Source organism: Cervus canadensis, chromosome 4, assembly GCF_019320065.1.
Source record: "Cervus canadensis isolate Bull #8, Minnesota chromosome 4, ASM1932006v1, whole genome shotgun sequence".
In the NCBI taxonomy this organism is placed as follows: Eukaryota; Metazoa; Chordata; class Mammalia; order Artiodactyla; family Cervidae; genus Cervus; species Cervus canadensis.
Window position 1 is genome coordinate 57,421,813 of NC_057389.1, and position 26,285 is coordinate 57,448,097.

The following is a 26,285-nucleotide window of genomic DNA, read 5'->3' on the forward strand; positions in this document are numbered from 1 at the left end:
CCAATTACTGGGCCAATTATTGGCAAGTAGTGAGGCTTAGGGAATCTGGGCAGACCCAGATCCTCTCCGGGAAGCTGCCTCCTGTTCTCTTTTGAGCCTGTATCTGCAGCCAAATGGGCCCAGATAGGAGGTCAGCCATAAGGAAGACAGAGGGTGTCTGCTGGGGGGTATAACCTGGGGACAAGAAAGGAATCAACAGCTCCACTGGACAGAATGAAGGGCTCATTCACAGGGCTCCCTGATCAGGTCATTGTGATGAGGATGAGAAGAGGCAGGAATAGTACCCAGCTCTGTACTTTAAGCAAGAGCAGTGGAGAAAGGCCTGGAAGGGCCATTCACCATGTTTCCTCAGACCTTGTCTAAGTCACTCCCCCATGAAAGTGGAGGGGGAAATGAAAATGTAGATTCATTCATGAATCAACCTTCAGAACAGGAAGTGTGGCTTGTGAGCTATACAGAGAAATCTTCCTTTACTTCAGGGAACATTGGCTTTGCCCTCCAGCTGAATACATCCTGAGCTAAGGCACTGTCAGAGTCTGGGAGGCCCTAGGAGTTAGGGGAAGAGGAGGCACTAGAGTGACTGAGACCAAGGGTGTCCTTGGGCATCATCTGCCAGGACTTGTGATTTGAATTCTGACTGTGTAACCTGGGCATGTTACTTGATCTCTTTGTGTCTTAGTTTCCTCTTCTGTAAAATGGGGGTAATAATAGTGCCTGTTTCATAGGGTTGTGGTAAGAGTTAATGAAATAACCTAGACAAAACACTTACTTGCATAGTTTAAGCACTCAACATTGAGCTTTTTTTTAAGTGAGGGGCTTGGAAAAATTTAGGATGGTGGCAGTACATACTCACCCTCAGTGTCCCTGCCAGAGGCAGAAAGAGAAGGCCGGCCGAGCCTGGAGCGGCTGCCAGTCTCCCTGGGAGGCTGACAAAGAAATTCCTGCTTCCTGGGGAAGGTCTGAGTTGTGAGCTAAGCAAGCAGGGAGAGCAGGGTTCCTGGGATGGTGGGGTTAACTGGACAACTCTGCTGGCTGTGAGGTGGGGATATCCTGCTCTTTTAAACATTGCAACATTCAGTGAGCCTTTTTGTGACATTTTCTCACTGCCAACCTAAGTGCCAAATGGCCTGATTTGAACAAACCAAAATGAATGAAAATCAAAGCTGGTAGGAAAACGGGAACGACGTTATTGGAAACACTCCAGAGATTTGCGAAATTAAGGTAAAATCCCCATTTTCAGAGGGAAAAATCAGTGGTTCCTTCTCAAGTTCCTCAAGTGTGGGGGACGGTGCTGAAGTGAAATGAAAGCAGTAGTGCCTGTGCTGACCCTGAGGTTAGCTAGCAGACAAAGAGAGATCTCTCATTCCTCTGATCCCATAAGAGCAGAACCTCTTCCAAAACCCAGTACCCCAAATCAGAAAGTCCTGTCTGCTTAGAAAGAAACTCTTACTGGCACTAGGAACAGAGAGAGTTCTAAAAAAATCATGCAAAAGAGCCAAAGTAAATGACATACTACATGGTTAAATAGAAGTTAACATCCATTGGAGGTGGGGGTGGGAAGAGATTGCCAATTTTTTTTTTTTTGAGATTGCCCATTTTATCGCTTTAGAAGAGAAAAGTGCTAAATAAAAATGGCTAACAGTTCTGTTGACCATGCTGGGCCCCTTTCCTCAGGGGCTCCCATGGGCCCACAAGCCTTGCCCTAGAGTTCAGACCCATCCCAAGTCTGGGATGTTCCCCCTGCAGCCCTGCAAGAGAACCTTAGCTCCACCTCTCCAAAGTTACCTCAGGGCATATTCCCTGAGGTCAGGGATTCCCATTTGGAATCTTTCAAAGATTAAGGCCATGGGACAGTTTGGAAGGGGCCTGGCTTCCGGCTTTTCACTCCCTTTTACCTTTACCACAAATTGTGGCTAGAGTTTCTACCACAATCTCCAATACTAACGAGTCCTCCTCTGGGACTCCCAGGAGTTTGTCTGACTCTCCACTGAGGTGAGGGGGAATCTTTAGGAAGTGCCCACCTGTCCTCTGCGTGCCGCCTAAATCAGAGGCACTGCCACCTGCCCTACCCGCGCAAAACAGAGGCCCCTCCACTTTACGTTTTCATACAGCACAGTGTCTGTGTTATTTTTACAGGAGTTGGTGGTTGTCAGGTGTGGAAGCTGGTGCAACAGCTGGCTAGCTGTGACTAGCTGTCTTCCAATAGCTAGTCTGCTCCTCTCTACAAAGGAGAGCCATTTCAGCAAGAAAAAATCCAAACGACAACAACAAAGCTTTCTTGGAATTTACTCAAGGAAGCCTGAAACTGTGTTACTGTGAACATGAGATATTTCAATGACCATGCATCAGTTTTTAGAATATAACTACTGTTACACATATGTATATATTTATTTATTTGGTTGTCTTTTTTTTTTTTTTTGGCCATGCTGCACAGCATGCAGGAACGTATTAGGTTGGTGCAAACGTAACTGCGGTTTTTGCATTGTTGAAATTTGCCATTTCATACTGGAATACATTCTTAAATAAATGTGGTTATGTTGTACATCATTTTAATGTGCATTTCTCACTTCATCTTTTGGTAGTGACTTATTAATTGCTGTTTATTTTATATTTATTTGAGACTATGGAAATGGTAGACAAAAAGCAAATTTGAGTGATTTTCTTATTCGAGTTCAAAATGGGTCGTAAAGCAGCAGAGACAACTCACAGCATCAATGCATTTGGCCCAGGAACTGCTAACAAATGTACGGTGCAGTGGTAGTGCGAGAAGTTTTGCAAAGGAGACGAGAGCCTTGAAGATGAGGAGTGTAGTGGATGGCCTTCAGAAGCTGACAACAACCAACTGAGAGCAATCACTGAAGCTGAACCTTTTACAACTACATGAGAAATTGCCAAAGAACTCAATGTTGACCATTCTATGGTCATTAAGCATTTGAAGCAAATTGGAAAGGTGAAAAAGCCATAAGTGAGTGCCTCATGAGCTGACCGAAAATAAAAAAATCGTCGTTTTGAAGAGCTGTCTTCTCTTATTCTATGCAACAACAACAAGCCATTTCGCTATTGGATTGTGACAAGAAATGAAGAGTGGATTTTATATGACAACGAGCGACAACCAGCTCAGTGGCTGGACCAAGAAGATCCAAAGCACTTACCAAAGCCAAACGTGCACCAAAAAAGGTCAAGTCACTGTTCGGTGGTCTGCTGCCTGTCTGATCCACTAGTTTTCTGAATCCCAGAGAAACCATTATATCTGAGAAGTATGCTCAGCAAATTGATGAGATGCACAGAAAACTGCAACGCCTCCAGCCAGCATTGGTCAACAGAAAGGGCCCAATTCTTCTCAACAATGCCCGACCACATGTTGCACAACCAATGCTTCAAAAGTTGAATGAATTGGGATAAGAAGTTTTGCCTCATTCGCCATATTCACCTGACCTCTCACAAACCGACTACCACTTCTTCAAGAATCTTGACAACTTTTTGCAGGGAAATGCTTCCACAACCAGCAGGAGGCAGAAAATGCTTTCCAGGAGCTTGTCCAATCCCTAAGCATGGATTTTTACACTACACGAATAAACAAACTTATTTCTCATTGGCAAAAATGTGTTAATTGTAATGGTTCCTATTTCGATTAATAAAGACGTGTTTGAGTCTAGTTATAATGATTTAAAATTCACACCTCAAAACCGCAATTACTTTTTTACTAACCAAAATAGCTCCCTGACCAGGGATTAAACACATGCTCCTTGCATTCGAAGCACAAAGAAAAAAATCTTTTATAGTGTGATTTTTGCAGGAACTTTGTTTCTGCAATCACTGGTTCCAAGCCTTCTCATATCCAGCCTAAAAGTAAATGAAAGCACCAGAAAAGATAAGTTGAGGAGAAAGCAGAAATCCAAACTTCCAACTCCATTTCTAAAGGTTGAAGAAAATACCATACAACTGAAGCCACTGCTGGTTTTTGAGTTAGAGGCCAAAACTGAGATAGCTCTTTTTGGTCAGATAATCTAATCTTCTTTGAAAAGGTCCCATTAAAACTATTCTGAAGGATCACTCCTGTGGCACATTTTTATTGGTAACTTCTTTCACTAGAAAAGCAGTTTCAAAAGGATCTTATTTTCAAGCACAACTGTTATTTTCTGCAGAGGATTCTCTTCATCTTTTGTCATGACTCTTTTGTAACCCAAACCAACTTCAAATTTAAACGACAAAAAACAAAAAACTTCCAGTGGAAAAGGGGCATAGTCTATGGGAAAAATTTTTCCTCCTCTTTATTCGAGATGGCTTGGTTAACCGTCCCACCACCAGAGAATTTTAAAAACTGACTTAAGCAGCAAGATAGGGAAGCCATTCACATAAAATCTAATTTGTTTTAAAATAAAATAGGAAAGCTTTCCAATGTGAGACAGCACACCTAATGCCTGCAGCAAATTAATTATCAGACAAATATACCTGCTACTGAACCCTTAAAATGGTTTTTGTCTATCAAAAAAAAAAAAAAAAACCCAAGAGCGACCATAACCACCCCCACCAAAGGCACTGAAACAAAAGACTGATCTGTTTATACAGTCACATGAAAAATAAACATCTTTATTTTTTTGCCTACTTTATTTCATTTTTTTTCAAATAAAATTTAAATCTGTACAAAGTATACTGTTACAGTATATATTTTTTAAGAATCAATGCCTAAAAGAATCACAATACTTCAATAAGCAGTACAGCAGACCTCGCTAGTTTCAGCTTTGATATTGAACAAACTCAAGCCGGCTGATGCACAACACATTTGCTTGGTTTCCACATGGTGAGTTCCCAGCACTGAGATGGGAGAACATGACAGCAAGTATGGTTATATTACAGCCCGACACACTGCGCTTCTTCATGTGATAATAACTGCACATATTTAATACAGAATGCTCAAATTTAGTTTTTAAATTGCATTTGCTTACTTCTTAGTTGGCAAAATTCAGCATTCTTAATGGGGTCCCCAAACAGTGCAAATTAATGATATTCTACTGTATAATTGGCACATCTCCAATAAGGATTAACTTGTAAACTCAAAGAATATTACAACTTTGTCCTAAATTTTAACTAATATACATCTGGTCCATTTAACCAAAGTCATTTTGGAAAGATATTAAAGAACAATTCTATTTCTGAAAGGATATTGTTTTGACCATTCTTTAGAGAAGATAAATTTTTAAATTGTCATTAAAATGTTTTACTATAAAAATTTTACAAACTTGATTAGAAATTTCAAGATTATGATTCACAGCGGACAAATACAAACTGTTCATATTCCAACAATACCTACTCTTAGGCTTCCAGAGCACAACCATGTCAGCTGTGTTAACTAAAATTTTGAACAGTGTACTAAATTTATAAGTGGTGCTGGGTCTAGCAAGTGTAAATACACAGTATATTTTAATGAAAAGAATTGTCTTCTTTATACTTTATTTGTTTTCCCATAAGGAAACATTAATGTTTACATTCTTTAATAAAGTTAATCTTACATCAGAATATAACTTAATACTGTCAGCAACAGGGACCACACACAGTAAATAAGAAGCACATTTAAAATAAGTCTGAATTCACATAGATTAACATTTGTTGGTTAATAAAATATTGACAGTATTACAATCTTACAATATTTACAGTAAGAAAAATCTAGAGTAATATATACCTTTCACAGCAGGATTCCTTTTTTTTTAAATTATTATTTCTTCCAGTTTGGGATTGTGTATACACAAAAAGCTCAAATAAAGCAACTCTGCAATATAATCTTAAAATAATGGCTACTGAGGGAAATTCTATCACAACCATTGAAAATAATGGTGACTTTTCACGGAGTCTGTGGCATCTGAGAACCTAGTTAATTAACCAAAGTCTTGCTCAAACCAGCCTCAGTTACCCAGATTAAAGCTGCAGAACTCCGGCCTTCCCTGACTGCTAAAAACCCAACAGATTTTCTCAACATGCTATAAGAAAAGAGGGAAAATAGGTTTCAGTTCACACCTCATGGCTGGAAGCCTCTGACCAGTGTACATTCCCAATTTATGCTAAAAAGAGGACCAACTTCATCCCTAAATCATCACAAGAGTTTACCCTCCTACTATAGGGCACTGTGATACCAAGCTCACTCACTCCTCAACCTTCCAGCATTAGGATAAGGCATGAACTTGGCCCATATAATACACACCAGCATCTTAAAGACTTGGGATCAGGGCAAAGAAATATACCAGTGCAGTCTGCACTGAGATCAACAGGGAAAATGGGAAGCGATGCACATTTCCAATTAGAATGGCAAGAAGACCCACATCCCTAAACTGGAATTTGGCCAGGGCATCAGAGTTAGCACCCCCTCTCTGAGTACCACAAGCGATTAGGATGTGTGCTCTGGGCCTCCTCCAAGAGAGAGCATCTACAGGAAGTAACACCATGTGGGACATTAGTTCAGTGATGACTCCCAAGAAAGCAGATACAATTGAATCTGGGGCTGTCCACAGCTCCTGAGGTCACTCACCAGAGCTGTGACCTGTCCCAAGCCTGCTTAACTTTAAGAGATCTGATGGGCACAGAGCACTCAGGGATACGGCTGCTGGCTACTTTGGACTCTAGATCTCACAGGTAATCAACAGGTATCTGAGATTGAATTAGCAAACTGTACCATAGCTCCTTAAACAGACACTGTCAGGTTTGAAATCATGTCAAGCATGAACCTTCACTGTCAGGTCAGAAATCAAAGTGGGAGTTTTCCCACATCAGCCAAGGTTATTTTGTCAAAACCTTAGAGGAGTTGGACAGTTTTTCATGTTGCAAGTGATTAGTTTACTTATTTAGTCCAGCTGGATTGGCAAACCAGACTGATTTATTTAGTTAGCTTTGTTTTTTTGATTCTTATGTATGTGTTAACCCAAAGCTGTTCTATTTGGGCTAAATACACTGACAGAGAAAATTCAAATGACAAAAGTTCTCAGCAAACTTTTGTGGCATTTTGTTTTTGGATGTCAATGCAAGATCTAAAGGTATTTCTACCCAACAAAGTCTGTTTAAGTTGTTTAATGTTATTTCCTTTTTGGTCCTATACAGAATGCTATGACTTCTATATAGGTCTGAATGCTGCTCCATGTAGATTCCTTCTGTATATCTAAAAATATATACTTTTCAGTAGTTCAATACATGGTTAATCTTCCCACAGAGGAAGATTTTTGTAATCACATGTTGCAAAGTAGAAAAACATCTCCTTTCTAAGAAAGGAAATACGTATACTTTCCTATTGTACACTTTTGAATAAGCCCAAAGGCATGCACCAAAAATCATTATTAAAACTAATACATGCACTAAAATGGTATACAGTTAGACTTAAATAAGGTGCTGCTTTTTCAATTTTTCAATTTGAAGAAGACATTTTGTCAGTTTGTTGACTCAAAGATCTCTCCCCACCCACCCACCCCACTCCACGGCATCAAGAGAGAAAAATAAAAAGTATCCATAAACCTTTAAACTATTCTTTATAGGGGGAAAGGACAGATATATCAACTATCCTATTCATAAACTGGATTCCCAGTTTTAAATAAAACCAATATTTACTGGTAAAAATTGTCAAAGCTAATACATCCAAACAAATGTTACTAGTAAATAATGTTCTACATAGAGAATAATTTACTTTGGTTTTATGTACTTTCTCAAAAACAATACCGGTGTCCCATACGTCACCAAACTGATGTGTTCCAGCAAAGTCGTAAGGCAAATCTTTTTCTTCCCTAGTGACATCTTGTTTCCCAATAGACAAAACTAAAATCTTTTGGTGAGGAAGGGGTTAAGATAATGGCTAACCCCTTGGCATCCTGAGCATTGTGGTTTATCAAACTCTACCCTGCTAGAAGCTGTCAGGCACCCTGACCCCTGCCTTGAACCAGGAGTGGCTCCCATGTCTAGAGATGCCCTAACTCCTTAAAAATAGCTCTCAGAACTTTGCTTCTCTCTTCCTTCTGTCTGGTTGTTAGAATGTCTAACAAAGCTGTCTAGAATGTCACATTTTGCTAGTACGGGCCACCATCTAACAGTAATTCCAATCTGAAATGTTTCAGGCCAATACTTAGTTCCTAATTTTATCGATTAATTGCATTAAAATTTTCTGTACGGAGTTTAGAGCAGAGATCCTTAACTTGGATTCCAGAAGATATGTGATGCCCCTGAGGTTGTATGCAAAATTAACTGTGTATGTGGTGTTTTCTTTCTGGGGAGAGAGTCTATCACTTTCATCTGATAATCAAAGGTATCTGTGACCCCAAAAAGGTGATACAAGGACTTAAGAGGGCTACCCGTAATTTGTTTTATACTAGGATTGGGAAATGGGGTCAAAAAAACTAAAAATGTCCTCAAAAAGGAGGGGGGCATATTGTTGATCTTTTCCCTTTATTCATATTTGGGAAATAAGTGCTTCAAAATAGAAAAAATAATTAAACTGATTAAACCCTATTTAAAAATAATCAAAGCCACTTTCTAAATTTTTTTTGTTTTCCATATATGATAAATTTAGTCTCCAAGAAAAGGTTTGGAGACTGAATATTTCTCTTTTCCCAAAGAAAATTCATAGATATTCTACTGATCATCATCCACATTTAACCCAAGACAACATAAAGCCTAAGACAACTATAACGATGTAAGCCTTTAAGTTACAGTTTTGAAAAAAGGATTATCTAGAGTCAAATACACATTTGTCAACATTCATTTCCCAAAATTGGTCCATATTTAGATAACTACCGGGCACATTTCCACTAGATAAACCTCAAGTCTGAACAATGGAAGTTTATAACTTTCTACCTCAATTAAAAACAAAGCCACAAAGTTCCACAATAGAGTCCAGCCATACACATTCACACTATGTCATAGAGAACTTTCTCATTTCAAATACACTACTGAATTTTCAACAGAATTTGCAAACTTAAGATCCAGAATAAATAGCAAAACGTGCTGAGAAGAGCATGTCGAGAATTAAAACACCACCCCCTGCCGCACCCCTTCCATCCAGAAACACACTCAGGCATTCCAAAAATAAACCAGCTCTGAAGAGAGGCCTCTAGCTTGTTGGTTTTAAGTATGAAGCTCCTAAAAGGCTATCGGAGAGGGAATATAAAATGAAATAATAATTTACAAAAAATAATTTCAGTCAAAACACATTTCTGTTCTATTGACAAAACTGTCATTTTTTTTTTTTTTTTTTGCAATTCCAAACACTGTCACGCAATCTCACTAAGACAAAAAATATGTTCACAGGTACGCTTTTTGTTCTCCTACTCTTTCTAGAGTACATCTTGAGGTTATAAGGATGCCTCCAGTTAAAATAAAGTCTATTATCCCTTGCCACCCCCCTCCTCAAAAAGTGAGTCAACCTTGAATTCCAAAAAGGAATATTCATCTAATATAGTTATTTCAACACCAGTTATATCACATAGACCATAAGGAAACTCCATGAGTGTTATGGAAAACTACATGAAAGAGGGAGCTGCCACTTGCCACCCACTTCACTTTCAGCTTTTTAAACCAATGCCCAGCTAGACTCAAATCTCATTCACTTCACTGAGAACAAATAAACTCCAAAACCAGGCCGTTTCAGGCTGGAAATTGGATCTCAAAGACATCACTCCATAGATATATATGTATGTATATATATTTTTTCTACCCTAACTTTCACTTTGTCTATTCAAATAGTTTAATAAAACTCACATTTACAAAGGATTTTATTGGCAAATAAAGGCCCATATTAAAAATTTTATCAAAACAAATTTTTGTTCTACACAGCTAACACTACGAAATATTTTCTTGGACTTATAAAGAATATTTAATTGCATATAAGTTTTGCTTTGGGTGGGATATTGAAAACGTAAGAAATTAGAAAAGACTAGAAACAAAAGTGAAAGTGACTAGTCTTAACTTTCAAAAAATCAAGTGCAAAGATAAATAGTGCAAATAATGAAAACTAGAAATTTTATAGGCAACTTTACAGTCTTTCCTGCTTTTGCACTTTTACGTATTGACAACTTTATAAACCCTAACAACTGTATGCAGCATGGAAATGGGCTATCATTTATCTCCATTGACTAGACTCAAGGAAGCCTTTCAAAGACTTGTCTCACAGTCATTTAAATCACTGGTTCTTGACACAGGTTTGGGAATTCACTTCTTTTTAAACAATTCCTAAGGGAGGGGTTATTTAAGAAGGCTCTATACTGACTTAAGTTATAGTATGTAACCATCATAATTTAAAATCTGACATACAATACTACTGGATGAAAATCATACCAACTGCCAACTCTACAAAATAAGTTAAAATAAAAATAATTGTTATTATTAATGTATTTGACATTTGTAAAAAAAATTAATTCCAAATACAAAATCAGAACCTCTTTTTTAAAAGTTATCTTTAAGAGGTCTTATCACTAAAATATACAGATTTGGGTAAAATGAAACATTAATCTGTCAAAATCACTGAGAATAAGTCCATACCAAACTAGAAAACAATTAATTCAAATATACTTGAATTGTGTAACTTTAAAAACAAGTATTATAGCAACTTTTCATCTTATCAAAATGTTACTGGGATACTGAGAACAGAAATCTGAACACAATCAGTTTCACCCTACAAAGGACATAAGAACTTCCAAGATATACCAGATTATATTATTAATATTTGCCACCAATGAACTCTTGGGAATTCTACAATTTTAAAGTAACATAGAAAGTGGAAAAATAAACAGAAACTTGAGTTTGAGGGCGGGTATGTTGCCTAATTTCAGAAATATATATTCTTGAGGGTCTCGTAAGGGCCACAATGTTAAATAGTTGCTAGGACTGCAAACAGAAAACAAATAGAAAAGACACCTAAGATTTCAATTCAGTGTTTTTAACCTGGTTTATTGTACTTCTAGAAATTCATGTGGAACAAAGGCTCAAGGTTCTATAAAGCAAGGCATAATATGGATCTTTGTGGACTGCAAAACTGAATAATTTGATCTAAAGAACATTTTGAAAAGCAAATGTAAACTACATTGTAACATGAGCCCAGGAGAATAGTCTGTATGATAAATATTTCTGATAGTTTAAAAATAAATATGAAAAAGTTTGAAACTTTTAAAATTTCTTCCCCTCTAAATAAGTCTCTAGCACCATCTGCCTTAACCAGAAAAGTTGCCATTCCACAATTGTGCTATTTATATTTGTCCAGAAAAGCAAACATCCTATACCTGAAAACAGATTTATATACTGCATCATCATCATCATCATAACGTAGACCAATAGCTCTCTCATAACCAACAAGGGACCCATTTTCTCTGAAAACTTCCTTAGTGACCATCAGCTTCATTGTCCTTAGCAAACAACTCTCATTTAAACTCTGTGTCTTTTCCTACCTCCAGTAAAAATTTCTCCTACTTTACCTCCAAACCATTCCCTTGTATACCTCTCACACTTCTATTCATAAACACATTTAAACAGCTCTCCCCCTTTCTGCTCTCAAATTTCCAAACCAGTAAGTCTCAGCTCCAAGAACTTACCTAAAATACACATACTTCTTACTTTCTTCAATTCATACATATCTTAACAATGTCAATGCTCTTCAAACTGCCAACTTAAGACTACAGGGAAGACAGCCGTCAGAAGAAACTGCGCAATTACCTCATAATACAGAAATCTTTCTGGGATCAGTTAGCTATGTTCTTTTCTAAGGCAGGAGTCAGCAATTTCTTTACTTCCTTCTTAAGGAGGTAAACTGGAGTGCCACTGGCAGGCCTATGGCAAGAAGTATAAAAGAGAGCAAAACAAGGAAAAAGGAGGATGGGAAAAAGAAAATTCCAGTGTATAGGGTAGGGAGGTAGGTCAAATGTCACCAACAACTACCTGCACTGGAACTGCCAATCCACTCCAGCTCAACGGGAGTTTGACTCATTCCCCAGCACGACTATTAGCTCATCAGCAGATGGCCATCACTGAGCTGGTCAATGTGAATACCTAAGTCACCTGTCCCGTAAGTTTGACTGCTACTTCGTAGTAAGAACATAAGTCCTCTTAGGATTTTTCTGTGTTAATCCAGTTTAGAGCAAAACACATGCTAACAAGAGTATTTCCAGGTTTCCCACAATTCTAGAATATAAAGGTTTGGTCCTTGAACTTGGAGGCTTCTTAAATTATTAAAGTGCACCCTAAATCAAGAAAATTAAACTCTTTAGCTTAAGTTTTTTCTAGGAAGTGTTATAAAAATTTATAAGCAAATTACTAATAACCACCAAAACAAAGTATATATTCATGAAAATGCAAAAATCTTGCAATTCCAAAATGAGTAAAATATTTCTGGTCCATAAGAAATAACTTTGTTTTACACAGAGGATCACCACCATGTTTCTACCTATCAAACAAGACAATTTTCCACAAAAGTAAAGCACATCAGGAAAAAAGAAAATAAATACCAAACACAATATGGGGACAAAATAAAAATGAGTAGCTGTGAAATTCTTTTTAAGAAAAATATTTCTAACAAGTAACCTTTGCCATATTCAACCTTCCTAAAGACATAAATGGCCTAGGACCATCCAACATCAAAACTTGGCAGTCAGTTTAGCAACTGAAAGGTAACAAATTGTTGGCTTGAAACCAATCATATATTTCACTTTTTACCTGGTTCTTGCATTATGAAATTCTGCCTGACTCATGCTAATGCTAATTTAGATGATCACCATAGTAATGAAATTTCTACTCTAAAAGGGCCTATCAAAGGGCCTAGGCCTTAAATTTGGGTTTTATTTTAGGAGCAAATAACTCTTCAAACATTAAAATCAGCTTTTCTTAAAAATTATTGCAAATTCTTTATATTAATGTTGCTGGGTAAAAATAGTGATTTTAATAGCAGTGATCACTTAAGTGTCACATAATTTCATTATGAATAGTCTAAATTTGGTTAACTTTCAATGAAAATAAATATTATGAGATTTAAAAGTAGATAAACTTTAACAAACAACTTTGCACAGATTACTTTAGTGAATTTATTCACTTAAGCAATTCTAATAAATTCTCTTTCCTATTCATTTCACTTTCATGGGGAAGCGTGCATATATAAATATATATTTACAAATCGTTGATATCCAATTTTAGGGATCATCAACTATAAATGTTATACTCAGTTATCACCAACCTTTTTCAAACTTAAGTGGCTAAAGATTCTCTTAGCATCCTTTTATATAGAAAGCAGGATCTCATTCTGATACTGAAAATGAAAAAAGTCATCAGATTTGGTATCTCACTTTTTATGGGGGAAAAAAATCTTAAAAGTACGTTGACATGTAAAATAAGACAAATCAAGGAGCTACGAAAGCCACCAGAACAATTTCAGAAATCTCCACTCTGAAATCATGTGGAAATGTGTGTATGTGTTAACATGAAAAATGAGTGGGAATACTGAAGACAGGGTGAACCATGTGTGGTGGTGGTTTAGTTGGTAAGTCATATCCGACTCTTGCAACCCCATGGACTGCAGCCTGCCAGGCTCCTCTGTCCATGGGATTCTCCAGGCAAGAATACTGGAGTGGGCTGACATTTCCTCCACCATGTGTGCGAGATAAAAATAATCATGCCCATGGTGGGGTCAATCATGGCTGGCAGAAAACCCAAAATATCATAAAAGAAAAAAGTGTTAGTTTAGAAAGTTTCAACATTGCTAAATAAAAAGTGTTAAAAGCACAGAAAAAACTGAATGAGACAACCCCCACAAACATCAAGTTTCATAGGAAAAAAGGTAGGAAAAAAGTGACCTATACACCTTTTTTAATATACCAAATCTTAACTGACTTAAAGATTATATAAAGTAGTTGGGTCATGGTACCCACCCATATTCTCATTATCAATGGACTTATCTTTTCCCCTCCCTTCCACCCAAATTTAGTTGTTTCCTGCAGAAAATGTACAGCATTCCTATAAGTATAAGAAATGAAAACAGTGAGTACAACTGATATAGATCCATTGACTTTTATTACAAATGTACTTGATCACTTGGCTTCAAAAAGTTTAAAATCAATACCCTATTTTCTGTATGCCAGTACAAAGCAAACTGTTTTACAAATTAAATACCTAAAAATTTGACAAAAATATTAAAATTTGATGAAAAACAATTATAAAAATCCTTAATCTCTCTCTTCAAAAAAGGAGGCAGTCTTCCCAGTCCTATTGTACAATATTAATAATATTCACCATTTTTAGAATAGGTAGCTAAATTATATTTTTTCTGTTAGCATACAAAACTCTTAGACTAATAGATTTTATTTGTATATGCTCCAGTTAAGTTTGTGAATGCCATCTGATTGCAATATAATCAACTATCTTTAATTGAGTCCTAATTTACACTTATTTAATAATTTGCATAGTTTAAAAGGGAAAAAGGTTATTCTATAACTAATTATCATAGGCTATTACAGTGCTATTTTTCAAGGCAACAAGTACTTGCTCCCAAATGAAATTATCTGTCTTCTTTAGGCAGGGGTTAAAATTACTAGCAGCTTTCTCCATCACCTGAAAAACCAAATTGGGATAGTTATCCATCTCTAGATGTGAAGACCTATAAAATACATTGATATATTTTTCACTTTGAGTCAAATTTCAACCCCTGCATGGGACAACTAGAAAGTGAGACTTTCAAGGTTTTTTATTTCCCTGTTGGTTTTGGTTTCTACTCTCCATGGCTTTTGAGAAGCTGGAAAAGTCTGTCTTTCTGACTCACATTGTCTTTTTTTCCATTTGGCAAATATTCATCTACCTCCAATCTGTATCTAGTGGAGGAAAAGCCAACATGGCTTTTCTTATGAACTTCCTTTGTTGTCAAAGGCATGTATAATGATTTCTACAGTTCTGGTTAGTTAACTTTAGCTCCCTCTGTGGCTGGATGACTGCTGCTTCCAACATCAGCATGATAAATAGGAGGCACAAATAAAAAGTAGCTTAAAAAAAGATTTGGTGACTTAAAAAAAAAAACCAAAAAAACGAACAATACCAAACACACACACTTATATGGGCATTTAAAATCTGGTGGCTGATCTCTGGATTAAATTACTTGACAATGTCTCTCATTTTAAAGAATGTAATGCATTTCAAGTGTTCTTTTATACTTAGGCAAATAGTATAGTTTAACCAAGCTCTTGGACCTTAATTGTAAGACAAAGCAGATCATTAAAAATAAGGCATACTTGTCATGAATTAACTTTTGTTTACATGTTTTTGGCACATTTGATCATACTGTCTTCTATGAATAACACATATGGTCAAATATACCATTTCCTTTTTTGTTTCAGCACAAACAGGGTTTACCAACTAGTAAAATAAAAACAAGGAAAAACTCCAACATAAAACACTGAGTTATAGAACCTTGGTAAAGTACCGAGCACCTGGGGGGAAGGGTGGAAAAAGGATGAAACAGGAGAAGGGAAAAGGGAAGGTTGGGGGTACTTGGGGAGGTAAAGTGAGATGCAAAAAAAAGAGCATCTTTACAGTCATTAGTCTTTTCTATGATCACGTTTTAAGTCTTAAAAGATCTGAATGTGGATTTCTTTTAAAATCCACTGACCATAAATCAGACACTGGTTTCAAAATCTTAGTAAGATTGTGTTTAACTGTTATAGTGTAAAGATAATTGCACAATACATGTGCTTCTTGATCCGGTAGGATTCCAAGCAGAATCTGAAGTCTATAGCTATGAAAGGCTTCACTTTAGGTAACTCGGACCCTAAAGAAAACCTCATGAAAGAACTCGCATCTCAAAGAAAGGACACTTTGCCTAAGTTTGCTGTGTTTTTGTTGACTTGCACTACTTATTGCTGGCTACTATGAAACACTGATCTAGGAGTACTCCAACAACCTGTAGTACAAGGCTTAACTTTAAGAAGCTATAGTAAACAAGAGACAAAATCAAAGCAATTCTCTTTCCTAACTAATAACAGCACAGAGAATGCAGTCTTTTCCATATCACAGTTAAAGTACAGTGAACAAAACAGCTCAACAAACCTTAAGACAAAAAAGTGCAGGTTATTAATGTTTACATGCAGTTGATAAGCATTCCAAATGTCACATTATGCACTGTAAAAGCTCAACTTTACTATGTGGAAATAAGAAAAATGCACCTTGGGGGAAGGGGAAAAGCAATTTAATCATTTCCAGTGATTTTGTAAGTAAAGAAACTCCTAACTATTGTACGGTCACCTCATATTAAACATTGTATGAATATTAAAAGCAAACAATTTAATGGGAAAATGCACAGTACAATGGAAATAGCTTGTTATTCAACACATACAGTAGATCTCAAAAACAAAGACAACACACTCAACCAGGGAGCTTAAAAATACCAAATCAAAACCCAAAGAACCAGCAGAAAGAAAAATCCTTCAAAAAGACAACTGTTTCACCTTCCTAGGCCAATGCTTTACAATGTGAGAAGCACTGATACCTTCCAGCTCCTACAGGTGGTGTCTTCTACATACAGCAGTTAGATCTACATGGCTGGATTTGCCAAGATAACAATTCTATCCCCAGAACTCTCTATGTCAGACAAGACCCCTTTTTTTTTTTTAAAAACCAAAATACTTTCTACAGAATTCCAAACCAAAATGTACTGTTTAAGGCATCTTTTTTTTTATAACATTTTCTCTTCACTCAAAGATGATAGTCATGCAGCAGTTTAATGATAAAAATATATTAATATTTTACTATACAGCAGCAAGAAGTTAGTTGTCAATTAAAAGCACACAAACATCTTTAAATGAAAACCTGTAAAAGACTATCGTTACAAACAATTTCAGTTTGGAGGACACCAGCTTGGTAAAGTGCTCTCCTAAGCTTTGCATTTTCATACCCTACACCTTGAATATATGAGTTATAGAACATACTTTTGATAGAAGGCTTGTACACTTGGGGAACACAAATACACTTAGCATATAATGTAGCCAGTAATAACTAGCACCACAGCTACATGGAAATCCTTTACATACACCAACTTGGCTTTCACTTTTAAAATGAAGCTCAGAATCCATGGCTCAGTAGGATAACTATAATTGTGTTGCTCTGCTTGTTAACAGGTCTACATAAGTTAATAGCACTGGCAAAAATCAAAGGATAGCTTCAGACCTCTTACAAGTTTAGGAGACAGTGCTAGTGACCACAAATAGACTCACTACCTGATGTCCAAGTACAGGTTCACTGGAAATTGCTGCACGTTAGTTAAGTTTTTAAAATCTTTCTACACATAATAAAAAAAATATATTATGAACGATACAAGTACATCTCATATACACAATAATGACAAAATGCCTACTCAAAGCAAACAGATGCAGAAAAATATTATGGGAGATTTCCTTTTCTTTCTTTCTCTTTTTTCTTTTACTATTTGAATAACTTTGGTTCCAACCGTAAAAATCACAACTTAGCAAATTTCATTTAAATGCCTTTTTTAATAATTTCTTCATGTTCACAGAAGTTTCACTGACCATTTTTATATGTTTAAGGTCCAGATGCAATGCATATTGTATAAAAGAGAGCACTTATTGTTTACCTTGCATGAATTAAACCTACGTACCTTTAACTCTACAAACTTCTGCATAACATTTAGACAAAGCTCAGACACACAGCATGCCTAGCCCTCATATATATACACATCTCTAATCACAGGTATATAGGGTGTCAAATATACTATAATAACCTCCATGTAAGGTTTGAAATTTGGTAACAAAATGAGAAAAACTAAAAATATTATTTTACGTGTTCTAAAATATCTCTTTTTTGTGCTAAAGTCAAATGTTAGCTCAACATGAAAAGGACTTTTATATAATTCAGCAATATTATAATCTTGACCATTTTGCAAACACTTTTAATAATAATAGCTTAAACGTGTACAAAAGTTCTTGGTTAATTAGGGAAATAAACACTCAGTTCTTTATATTTTTTAATCAAGTAGGAAACACAGTTCATATAATGTTATTACTTTTTGTATTTTTTTTTGTTTTTTGTTTTTAGCAGCTGCTTACTGTTTTATATGGTGGATAAAGTGGACAACATCCAGCGATGGGTGGCAAGTCAAGAAGAGAAACTGTCAGTTGGTGGAGGTTCTGTGGGTGGTGCTCCCTTGGAGTTAACAGGTTTTTTTTTTTTTTTTTTAACTTTTTTACTTTTTATTTTCTCTCTTTCTTTACAGTATAGTTTCTCTGTGTGTGGCTGTGTGTGTGTGTGTGTGTATGCATGTGTGTGTGGGTTTTTTCCATTCAGTTTGATCAATCTTCTTCCCCTTCTTCCTCACCCTGCAGCAGCAAGGTGGCAGCGGCTGTCTCCTCCTGCTGCTGCTGCTGCTGCTGGTGAAGCTGCTCACAAGCAGCTCGCTTCTCCCTCTGCTTCTCTTGAATCTTCTTCATCTCCTCCGAGTACTTGCAGAAGGTGTGTCCAAACTTGGCCCACACCTTGTAGGGCACGGTGATGGAGTTGCGGTAGGTGGGCTTCACCTCGCTCACTCGCATAAACACGCCGTACTTGTTGGAGCCCACATCGAAGAAGAAGCGCTTGTTGTCCACAGTCAAGGAGGTGCCCTCAGGCAGCTCAGCCGGCTCCTCCTCCACTCCGTAGTCGTCGATGAGCTTGGCCAGAGCGTCGCGGAACTCGATGAGCCCCTGTGCGGGCAGTGCAATGGTCTGGCCCTGCGTGGAGCCCAGGCCGGGCCCCCGGTTGACCGTCTGGCGGATGCGCAGGAAGCGGCCGCGCTGGTTCTCCTTGAGATCCATGTAGTACTTGCGGTTCTCGCGCACCAGGAACTCGCTCTTGAGCGCCCGGCGCGGCTCGTCCTGCGCCTGGGCCAGGTCGGGCGGCTGGCTGGGGCCCAGCTGCGCGTAGTGCTCGATGAAGTCGCCCAGGTAGTCGCGGAACTCCACGGCCACTGACATGGAGAGAGTAAGGCGGCTCTTGTTGCCGCCCGCGCCCACCTCAGCGATCTTTAGAAAGCGGCCCTTGGCGTTCTGCTTTACGTCCAGGTAGAAGCGCTTATTCTGGATGTCCACCCGCTTGGAGGCCAGCTCCTGCGTCTCGTGCTGCAGCCCCCCCGGGGCCCCGCCGCCGCCGCCGCCGCCACTGCCGCCGCCGCCGCCCCCGCCGCCACCACCGCCCCCGCCGGAGCCCGAGCCTGGGTGCCCCAGGGAGCCGCCCGAGCCCAGCGCCGCACCACCCTGCTCGCTGCCGCTGTCTCGGTCCGCCATGATGCTGCGCTCCGCCGCCGCGCCGCCGCCGCCTGCCGCTCCGCCCGCCGCCGCCTCAGTCGCCTCAGCCGCCGCTGCTTTCCCTCCCCGGCTCCGCCTGCTGCCGCCGCAACCCCCACAGCCAGTCAGCCACTCTCGCGAGATCTGCGGGAGAGACGAGACAGACGAGACCCGGTAACAGGGCACTGACTCCCCAGTACAGTAGCAGGGCGCCCTACTGTACGCGCCCACCCGCCCGCCGGCACGTGACCCGTGCCCCCTCCCTGCTGCCAGTCCCCCATCCGCCCGCCCGCCAGGCGGCGCCCACCCACCGGCCCTCACCCTACACCCCTGGCTGGGGGGTGGGGGGGATCAGGACGCGCCGCGTCGCAGCTGCTGCCGCCACGGCCGCCACCACTGTAGCTGTCGCTGTTGGCCAGACCCTGGGCAGCCTCGGCCCCGGGAGTTGGGGGACTAGGGGTAGGAAGGGGACTGCCATACTAAGCACAGGGAGCGGGCCTGAGCTCTGTTTTCCAGTGACCCCAAAGAGGATGTAGGAGGAGGGGCCTGCGTAACGCAGTCGAACTGCTGCAGAGGGGACACCGAGTCACGGCAACCCCCTCCTCTGCGGGCCCCATCCAGAACCAGATCCAAACCCAGACAGGCCCACCCGTCGTTTGGCTGGGCCGTCTCCTACCGCAGAGCCCTGGCCGCAGGGGCGGCCGAGGAAGAGAAGAGGTGGTGCGGCTTGTAACCCTTAGCTGCAAAAGGGGCTGCCAGGGATGAGGACGGGGCGCCGGCAGCAGTGGCGTGGAGCACCAGACACCTAGCCCGTCCCTCCCCTCTCCCTCCCCTCGCTCCCGCCGCTCCCCCTCCCCGCGCACGACAGCGGCTCTGGCCTCAGATGATCCCGCTCCCCCCTCCCCCCAACCGCAGCCCCGCACAGTCGGGCGGGCGGGCGCACTCACCGGTAGGGGGGAGCCGAGCAGAGGACGGCAGCCGCACCAGGGCCGGGGTGCCCGCAGTGCCTTTTTCCGTTGGCTCTGCCCTTCTCCCCAACCAACAATCAGAAAGAAACCCCGCACTCACCCCAAAACCTTCAAAGAGCCCCCTTTGGGACCAAGACTGCCTGCCTGCCTCCCCCTCCTCCTCCCGAGATTTGGGGAAGGGGGGCACCCAGTTCAGGGCTGAGCCCAGCCAGGGTTGCCGGCCAGCTCTGCGGATAAACCAGGCCCAGCCGAGCCTTCAGCCCCTAGCCCCACTCTTCCTCTCTGGAAGGACCCAGAATGAAGAAAACCAAGCAGGCTTTAGGAAATTCACGAGCTAAAAATGTCAGGAATTTCCTGGGAAACGCAGTTCCTTAAGGGATTCATTAACGCAGGTTCGCTCGCCCCTTTTACTCATCCTCCCAGAAACTCCTAAGTGTCAAGGAGATCCCCCATCTCTCAAAAAGTAAAACACTAAATGATCGCTGGTTTTTAGGAAGACAGCTAGGTTACCATTACCATTACCATTACCAATGACAGCTAAACCAGTGACAGCAAAAAGGGGTCTTCTCTGGTCTCAGGAAGGGGCTCAGAAATAGATTTCTCTCTTCCTAGATCTGAGGCATAATCTAGGGCCTATTTTCCTTCTCCCAGATAGACAGCTAATGCTTATACTCCCTCACTGCAGTCTGCAGTCCTAGCAGCTGTGGGAAAGCCAGGGCCTATCTCCAGGGCATCTCCTACCTGTGCTCCCAGATGCCCCCATCACCTTCTGCAGGGGGCTTACAGACCCCACAGCCCTATTCCTGGTTTTCTCAAGCATGGATTGCTGCCTCCATCCTGAGAAGAGTACGACCATCTCATCTGTAGGCTCCATTCCCATTGAACATCGCCCATCCCCTGCCCCCAAAAGTAAGGAGACTTGCCTCCCTCACTTTTAACCCCCAAGACATCTGAGTACCTGGCTGCCCAAGCTTCCTGGAAAAGAGAAGGGTAAAGAGGGGACTAATGATAAACAAACCCAGACCAGCCCAGGGTATAAGTCTTGTCAACGCCTGAGACGTTAAAGCTCCCTGATACATCCCTTCATCTCCTGGGCAAACCTGCCTGCTAAGTATTCCCAGCTTCCTTTTTCTCTTCCAAGGGCCCCATTCAACCCAGCAGTAGCTACTTCAGCTCTGGGCTGACGTTCACTACTTCCCGCTAAAGAGGAAGAAATAGGCAGAGCACTCGGACTTCGGAAAAGAAAACTGGGATAGTCCTGTGAACCAGTCTCAGAACTACCCACCTGTCCAGTTGTCCCTGAAATGGCTCTCTGAACAGGAGGCCCACTGTGAGAGACGAAATCACAGGTTTTGGGCCCCATAAAGAACTTCCCCCTAGTTTAGGGGCATCCTGTAGCACTGAGTAGTCCCCTTTCATTGCTGATTTTTCTGCGCTCCCGCCCCTGTCCCCAAGTCTGTCGGGAGGAGATATAGGAACAACTGGTGCACTGCCCACCACACAAAAATGCACGTGTGAAGAAGCGGCGGCTCCTCTAGGTTTGCATGGTAGCGATCAGGACCCTGGATAGACCCCGTCCCAAACAGGGTCGCAAAGGCAGCGTGGCATGGTCTCCGCACAGAGCTGGGCGGGGCATTACGCTCCCACCTGTAAGTTGAGACTACTACGACCTGGTTAAGACCGATCTAGAAGAGCCGCTATTCTTTCTCGTGATTTTACCTCGCACTGAACCGAGCGCTTGTCCCCTCTGGAGAGCTCAAAGCAGCAAAGGCCAGTGGGGCTGCGAGGAGAGAGCACGCGGCTGCCAGTCCTTGTCACTCTTCCATACTAAAAAATCGCTTCCCCCAGAACCAAAAAGTAGAGCTTGAAACTGCCCGCCTTCTTGAACCAATTCTGGGGTCTAAATTTCTTTCCCTGTCCCAAATGTTTACGTCCAGGGTTCTGAAGTGGTTTGAATTTGGGAATGCCCTTATTTTCTGAAAAAAAAAAAAAAAATGATGCTCACCAGGAACTGATGTCTTAGTTTCCTAGTACAGAGGCAACTGATAAAGTTTTTAGACAAAACACAAGTTAAATATCATTTGCACGCATAAACTGGGAATTTTAAGCTCAAATCAGCTAACAACTGAGACCTGGAACTCTCCATATAAATATGTATTTATTTCATGCTTTTTATTATATATGTATAAAATTTTTCCATTATATATTAGCTTCTTGCCTAGTTTGTAAATGTATCTAAAAGCAACCAAGGTTAATAATGCCTTTCCCAAAATAATACAATGATAAATAGGATATTTAACACATTTTCACTACTCAAACAAGAGAGTTTATTTCAGGATAAGCCTGTGAGTGTGGACTTTTGGTCAGAATGGGAGAGGTGGGGAAAGGCGGCTTTCCTTAGGCTATAGAATACAGTACCCTTAAAAGGTTGTCTGAGAGAAAAGTCTTAAAACAAAGAGGTTAGAACCTTAAACAGAATTTCAAAGTTAGATTTGCATACTAACACAGAAAATCCATGAGCAAACTTGTGGATTTAAAAACACATCTAGCCATTTGTTAATTACCAAGACAACATGCTAACTTGGTAAATGAAAAGCCAATTCTAGTGTCTAGATGTTTGCATTGTTATTTTAAAACAAATAGTTGCAGAATTAAAATTATAGTTTCAATACAATGTAAGAAAGACACAGGGAAAACGAAATACATTAATATGCACAAAGTATCTGTGTTAATGAAAAAACCATAAAAAAATTCCCTTTCTCCTCAAAGTTTGCTTACATTTTTAAAACCTGATAAACATCTCTAGATTTAGTGTGCTCTCTTATTAACAATACACACACATTTTGAAGAGAATTGAGATTGCTTTATCTTTAATTACTCTATTTCTACATCTTTAACAAACTCTTAACAACAAAAAATTGTTTGCTAGAGAAATAGATACTAGGCTGAACAAGAAGGAAAAAAAAACCCCTCATTTTCCTCAGACTGAACTACGGATGAGTCTGAAATAATCTAATTCTAAAAGTAAAAGTTAACACACATTTACAAAATAAACTTGGAGAGAGGGAATCTACCTCTGGGTAATAAACTCTTGATTATGGAGTTTCCAACAGAAACAATACACTCATTAATATTTCACAGAATCACATATTTCCCAAATAAAAAAGCAGCAAAACCATTAGTATTTGTGTTCTCAAGTGCTACTTAGGTTAAATGCCTGTTTTAAACCAGACAACAATTATCTTCAATACTCAAATCATTAAAACTAAACTGGAATGTTGTACTGCAACTGTTCAAAAGTGGAGGAATTACCCATTTCTTCTCATGGCTAGCTATCGGGAAAATTAAGGGAAACTATCAAATAAATCTTAACATTTTAACAACAACGACTAACAGTATTTCAACGATCATTTTTAAAAAGTCTATCCCCTTTCTACAGCTTACTTAATCTTTAAAACTATGCCTCTCCAATGCTATTTAAATGTTTAGGATTAAATATATGAACTAAACATTTAAAATCTGAAGAGAACAATCCATGTGATAGAATCCTCACGTTTCACAAAATGTTATTTTAAGCATTTGCAGAAGAATTAAATAAATGTAGCACACACTCTAAATTCGATAAAAGATTCAGAGAACCCGACATTTTATATACCCAAAAGATCCAAACAGAACCGATGCAAATGTCAATAACTCTCTTTCGTCTGATTCTTAAATAATTTTACTAGTACCCAAAGGAATGAAATCAGCAACTCTTTCCACACTCTAGTCAACACTCCAATTTCCAAAGCCGCAATTCGAAAACGTCAGTTTGGGCGGGGAGCAGTGAGGGTCTTGAAGTAATCAAAAAATTCCTTTTCCTCCTCTGACAGTCTACCAAAAGATGTCAAACCAAATTCAGCCTATTATAAAGCACTGGGGCTTCCCTTCCAAGGACACGGGACTCAAGCACAGACACCGCTGCAAAAAGCTGTCCCCAAACGCCTGGTCCGACCGAAACGTAAGGGGCCCAAACAAGAACGAAATTAGAAGCCTCAAGAGGGTCCCGCAGAGACAACGGAAATTAAAGTAGCATTTATTCAGGGGTAGACAGCAACGAACCAACGTTCTCCCAGCCGGACTCTTAGCCTTTCTCTATCCGAATTCAGGCTCAAGGCAGATATATTTGTGGGGGTCCCTTTCCCCATTGACATCTCAGCCGCTGCCGGGGCCTACCGTCGCTCAAACGGAAGACCCTCCAACTTCACATCCGTCCCTTTTGCCCTCGGACAAAAGCAGAGGAGACTATGGAGCTGACCTAGCTCTGTGGGGCAGCAAAAATGCCTTGTCCGGGCCACCCATCCCTGGGCCTGGCTTCATCTGCGCTGTCAGCACCAATGTATTCTTCTTTATTTTTGCAACGCATACTGGGCGGGTGTATGCATTGCGGGGGTGGGGTGGGGATTGAACAGAGAAAGGAGGGGTTGGTAGTGGAGCCTTGAACCCTCCTTCCTCTCCCCTCCAGCCAGGGGTGCTGTGCAGGGAGTGTCGGCCAGGTTTGGCGCACTGTCCCAGGCCCCAGGCTAAGGTGGCCAGGGGAAATGAGGCTTAGGAATTTCTAAGCAAACGGTACCACTGGTGGTCTCCAGCGCCTGCGGAGGTAGGATTGTTTTCTTTTTTTTAAAGGGGCGTGTGATTTTCTTTTTTTGGAGGTGGGAGTTCGTTCGTTCGTTCGTGCGCTCCGGAGGGAGGGGGGGCGCTTTGCTGCACTGCCAGGGTCCCCGGAGGGAGGGTGAGGGGATGTCTACAACGGTACAGTAATTATTCCTGGGGTATAAGAGGGCAATCAAGGGAACAAGGTGGGCGGCACCTCAAACTGTGGCAGTGGCAGCAGAGAAGGTCGCGAGGGGCTTACCCGGGCGGGCGGGCGCTGTCCTGCCGCAGGTGAGGGAGGGCGCGGGCTGGAGGGAGGGAGGGCGCGCGCGAGGCAGGCGCTAGGCAGGCGCGAGGAAAGGGGGAGGGGAGCAGGGCGCGCGCGCGCACACCTGTCCTGGACAGCGGCGCGAGCCGAGCTGCGCCTCACTCGGGCTCTGCCGGCTGAGGAGGGAGAAGGGCGGGCTGGCAGGCGGGGGCGGGACGCCGAGGGGAGGAGGAGGAGGCGGCTCGGATGGCTGGCTCGGCTCTCGCTCGTTCTCCCTCCCGCTGGCAAGTCCGGCTCACACCCTGCCTCTCCCGCTCACTCACAGCCCCCTTGACTCTCCCTCCTCCTCCTCCTTCCCCTGCGGGATCCGCTCGCTGCCGCCGCCGCCGCCGCCGCAGACGGCAAGTCGTGGCAGCCAGACGTCGGCGCGTAACCCGGCGCTCTGTGCGTGACTCCGGGCGACGTCAGCGCGCGCTCCCCGCTACCCACCATCTCCCCCCCCACCCTCCTCCCGTGGCTCGCGCCCTCCGCCCTCGCGTCCCTCCGTTTCAGTTGCCGCGGCGGCGGCCGCCGAGCGCGTTCCCTCCGCCCTCCATCTCGCGCGTGCGCGCGCCCTCCCAACCGTTGGCACGTCAACAGCCCACGGCCCAGGCCTTAAGGCGCGTCTGAGGAGGGGGCTCCCTGCGGCCTTTTTGCCCGCCCTTCCTCCAGCCACCGTCTGTAGCGCCCCCGGGAGGACTTCTCGGTTGTTGGGCTCTGAGGGCGGAAGCCAGGCTCAGGCGGGGACGGAACCCTGTAGGGCCTGCGTCAGCTCCAACTTAGGGCCCTCAGCGTCGTAGTCAGTGTCGCTACCACCCTGTCACCCGCGCCACCCCCCCCCCCAACTCTCCACCGTTCCGCCTGCATCTCTTAGGAGGCGACAGGCCTTTCATCTCCCGGGAGGGTCTCACCTTGGCCTTCAGACGCCAGCCGAGAGGGGCTGGAAAGGCAGGATTAGCAGAAAGAAGAAAGGGGCTAGACCAGGTTCAGGCTCTAGCCCCAGGAATCTTTGACAGGAAGCGTGGGGTTGCTGCCCAGCCTCCCACGCAGTGTAGGTGAAACTGGGCCCCTTTGAGGGACTGTGACTAAGGACAAAACCCTGATAAATAATATTTA

At 41.8% G+C, this 26,285-nt stretch overlaps 4 protein-coding genes across 9 annotated transcripts in view; 1 reads left to right on the plus strand and 3 right to left on the minus strand.

Moving 5' to 3' along the window:
- Window positions 1-25,256, minus strand: part of CYSTM1 (cysteine rich transmembrane module containing 1) — a 122,938-nt gene extending 97,682 nt beyond the window's left edge. Inside the window, exon 1 of the transcript XR_006269002.1 lies at window positions 25,125-25,256. The gene's annotated coding sequence lies outside the window, so the exon portion shown is untranslated. The remainder of the gene's footprint in view (window positions 1-25,124) is intronic.
- On the minus strand, window positions 4,559-7,436 carry LOC122439842 (IgA inducing protein). The gene has a single exon (XM_043465339.1). It carries the CDS (start codon window positions 4,896-4,898, stop codon window positions 4,737-4,739), a length of 162 nt encoding a protein of 53 aa, XP_043321274.1. The 5' UTR covers window positions 4,899-7,436; the 3' UTR covers window positions 4,559-4,736.
- On the minus strand, window positions 13,998-26,098 carry PURA (purine rich element binding protein A). 4 transcript variants are annotated; one of them, XM_043465330.1, is made up of 2 exons: window positions 26,081-26,098; window positions 13,998-19,406 (listed from the first exon to the last, which is right to left on the minus strand). In XM_043465330.1, exon 2 carries the CDS (start codon window positions 19,260-19,262, stop codon window positions 18,294-18,296), a length of 969 nt encoding a protein of 322 aa, XP_043321265.1. In that variant the 5' UTR covers window positions 19,263-19,406; window positions 26,081-26,098; the 3' UTR covers window positions 13,998-18,293. The 4 variants fall into 4 exon arrangements, with proteins under 4 accessions (XP_043321265.1, XP_043321262.1, XP_043321264.1 ...); XM_043465327.1 differs by lacking the exon at window positions 26,081-26,098 and adding an exon at window positions 25,255-25,384; XM_043465329.1 differs by lacking the exon at window positions 26,081-26,098 and adding an exon at window positions 20,210-24,748.
- Window positions 24,755-26,285, plus strand: part of NRG2 (neuregulin 2) — a 257,705-nt gene continuing 256,174 nt past the window's right edge. For all 3 annotated transcript variants that reach the window (XM_043465324.1, XM_043465322.1, XM_043465325.1), the window contains exon 1: window positions 24,755-24,869. The gene's annotated coding sequence lies outside the window, so the exon portion shown is untranslated. The remainder of the gene's footprint in view (window positions 24,870-26,285) is intronic.

Coding starts and splice junctions, on each gene's coding strand:
- LOC122439842 (XM_043465339.1), bottom strand. CDS start 4,898: ATGTGCAGTTATTATCACATGAAGAAGCGCAGTGTGTCGGGCTGTAAT.
- PURA (XM_043465330.1), bottom strand. CDS start 19,262: ATGGCGGACCGAGACAGCGGCAGCGAGCAGGGTGGTGCGGCGCTGGGC.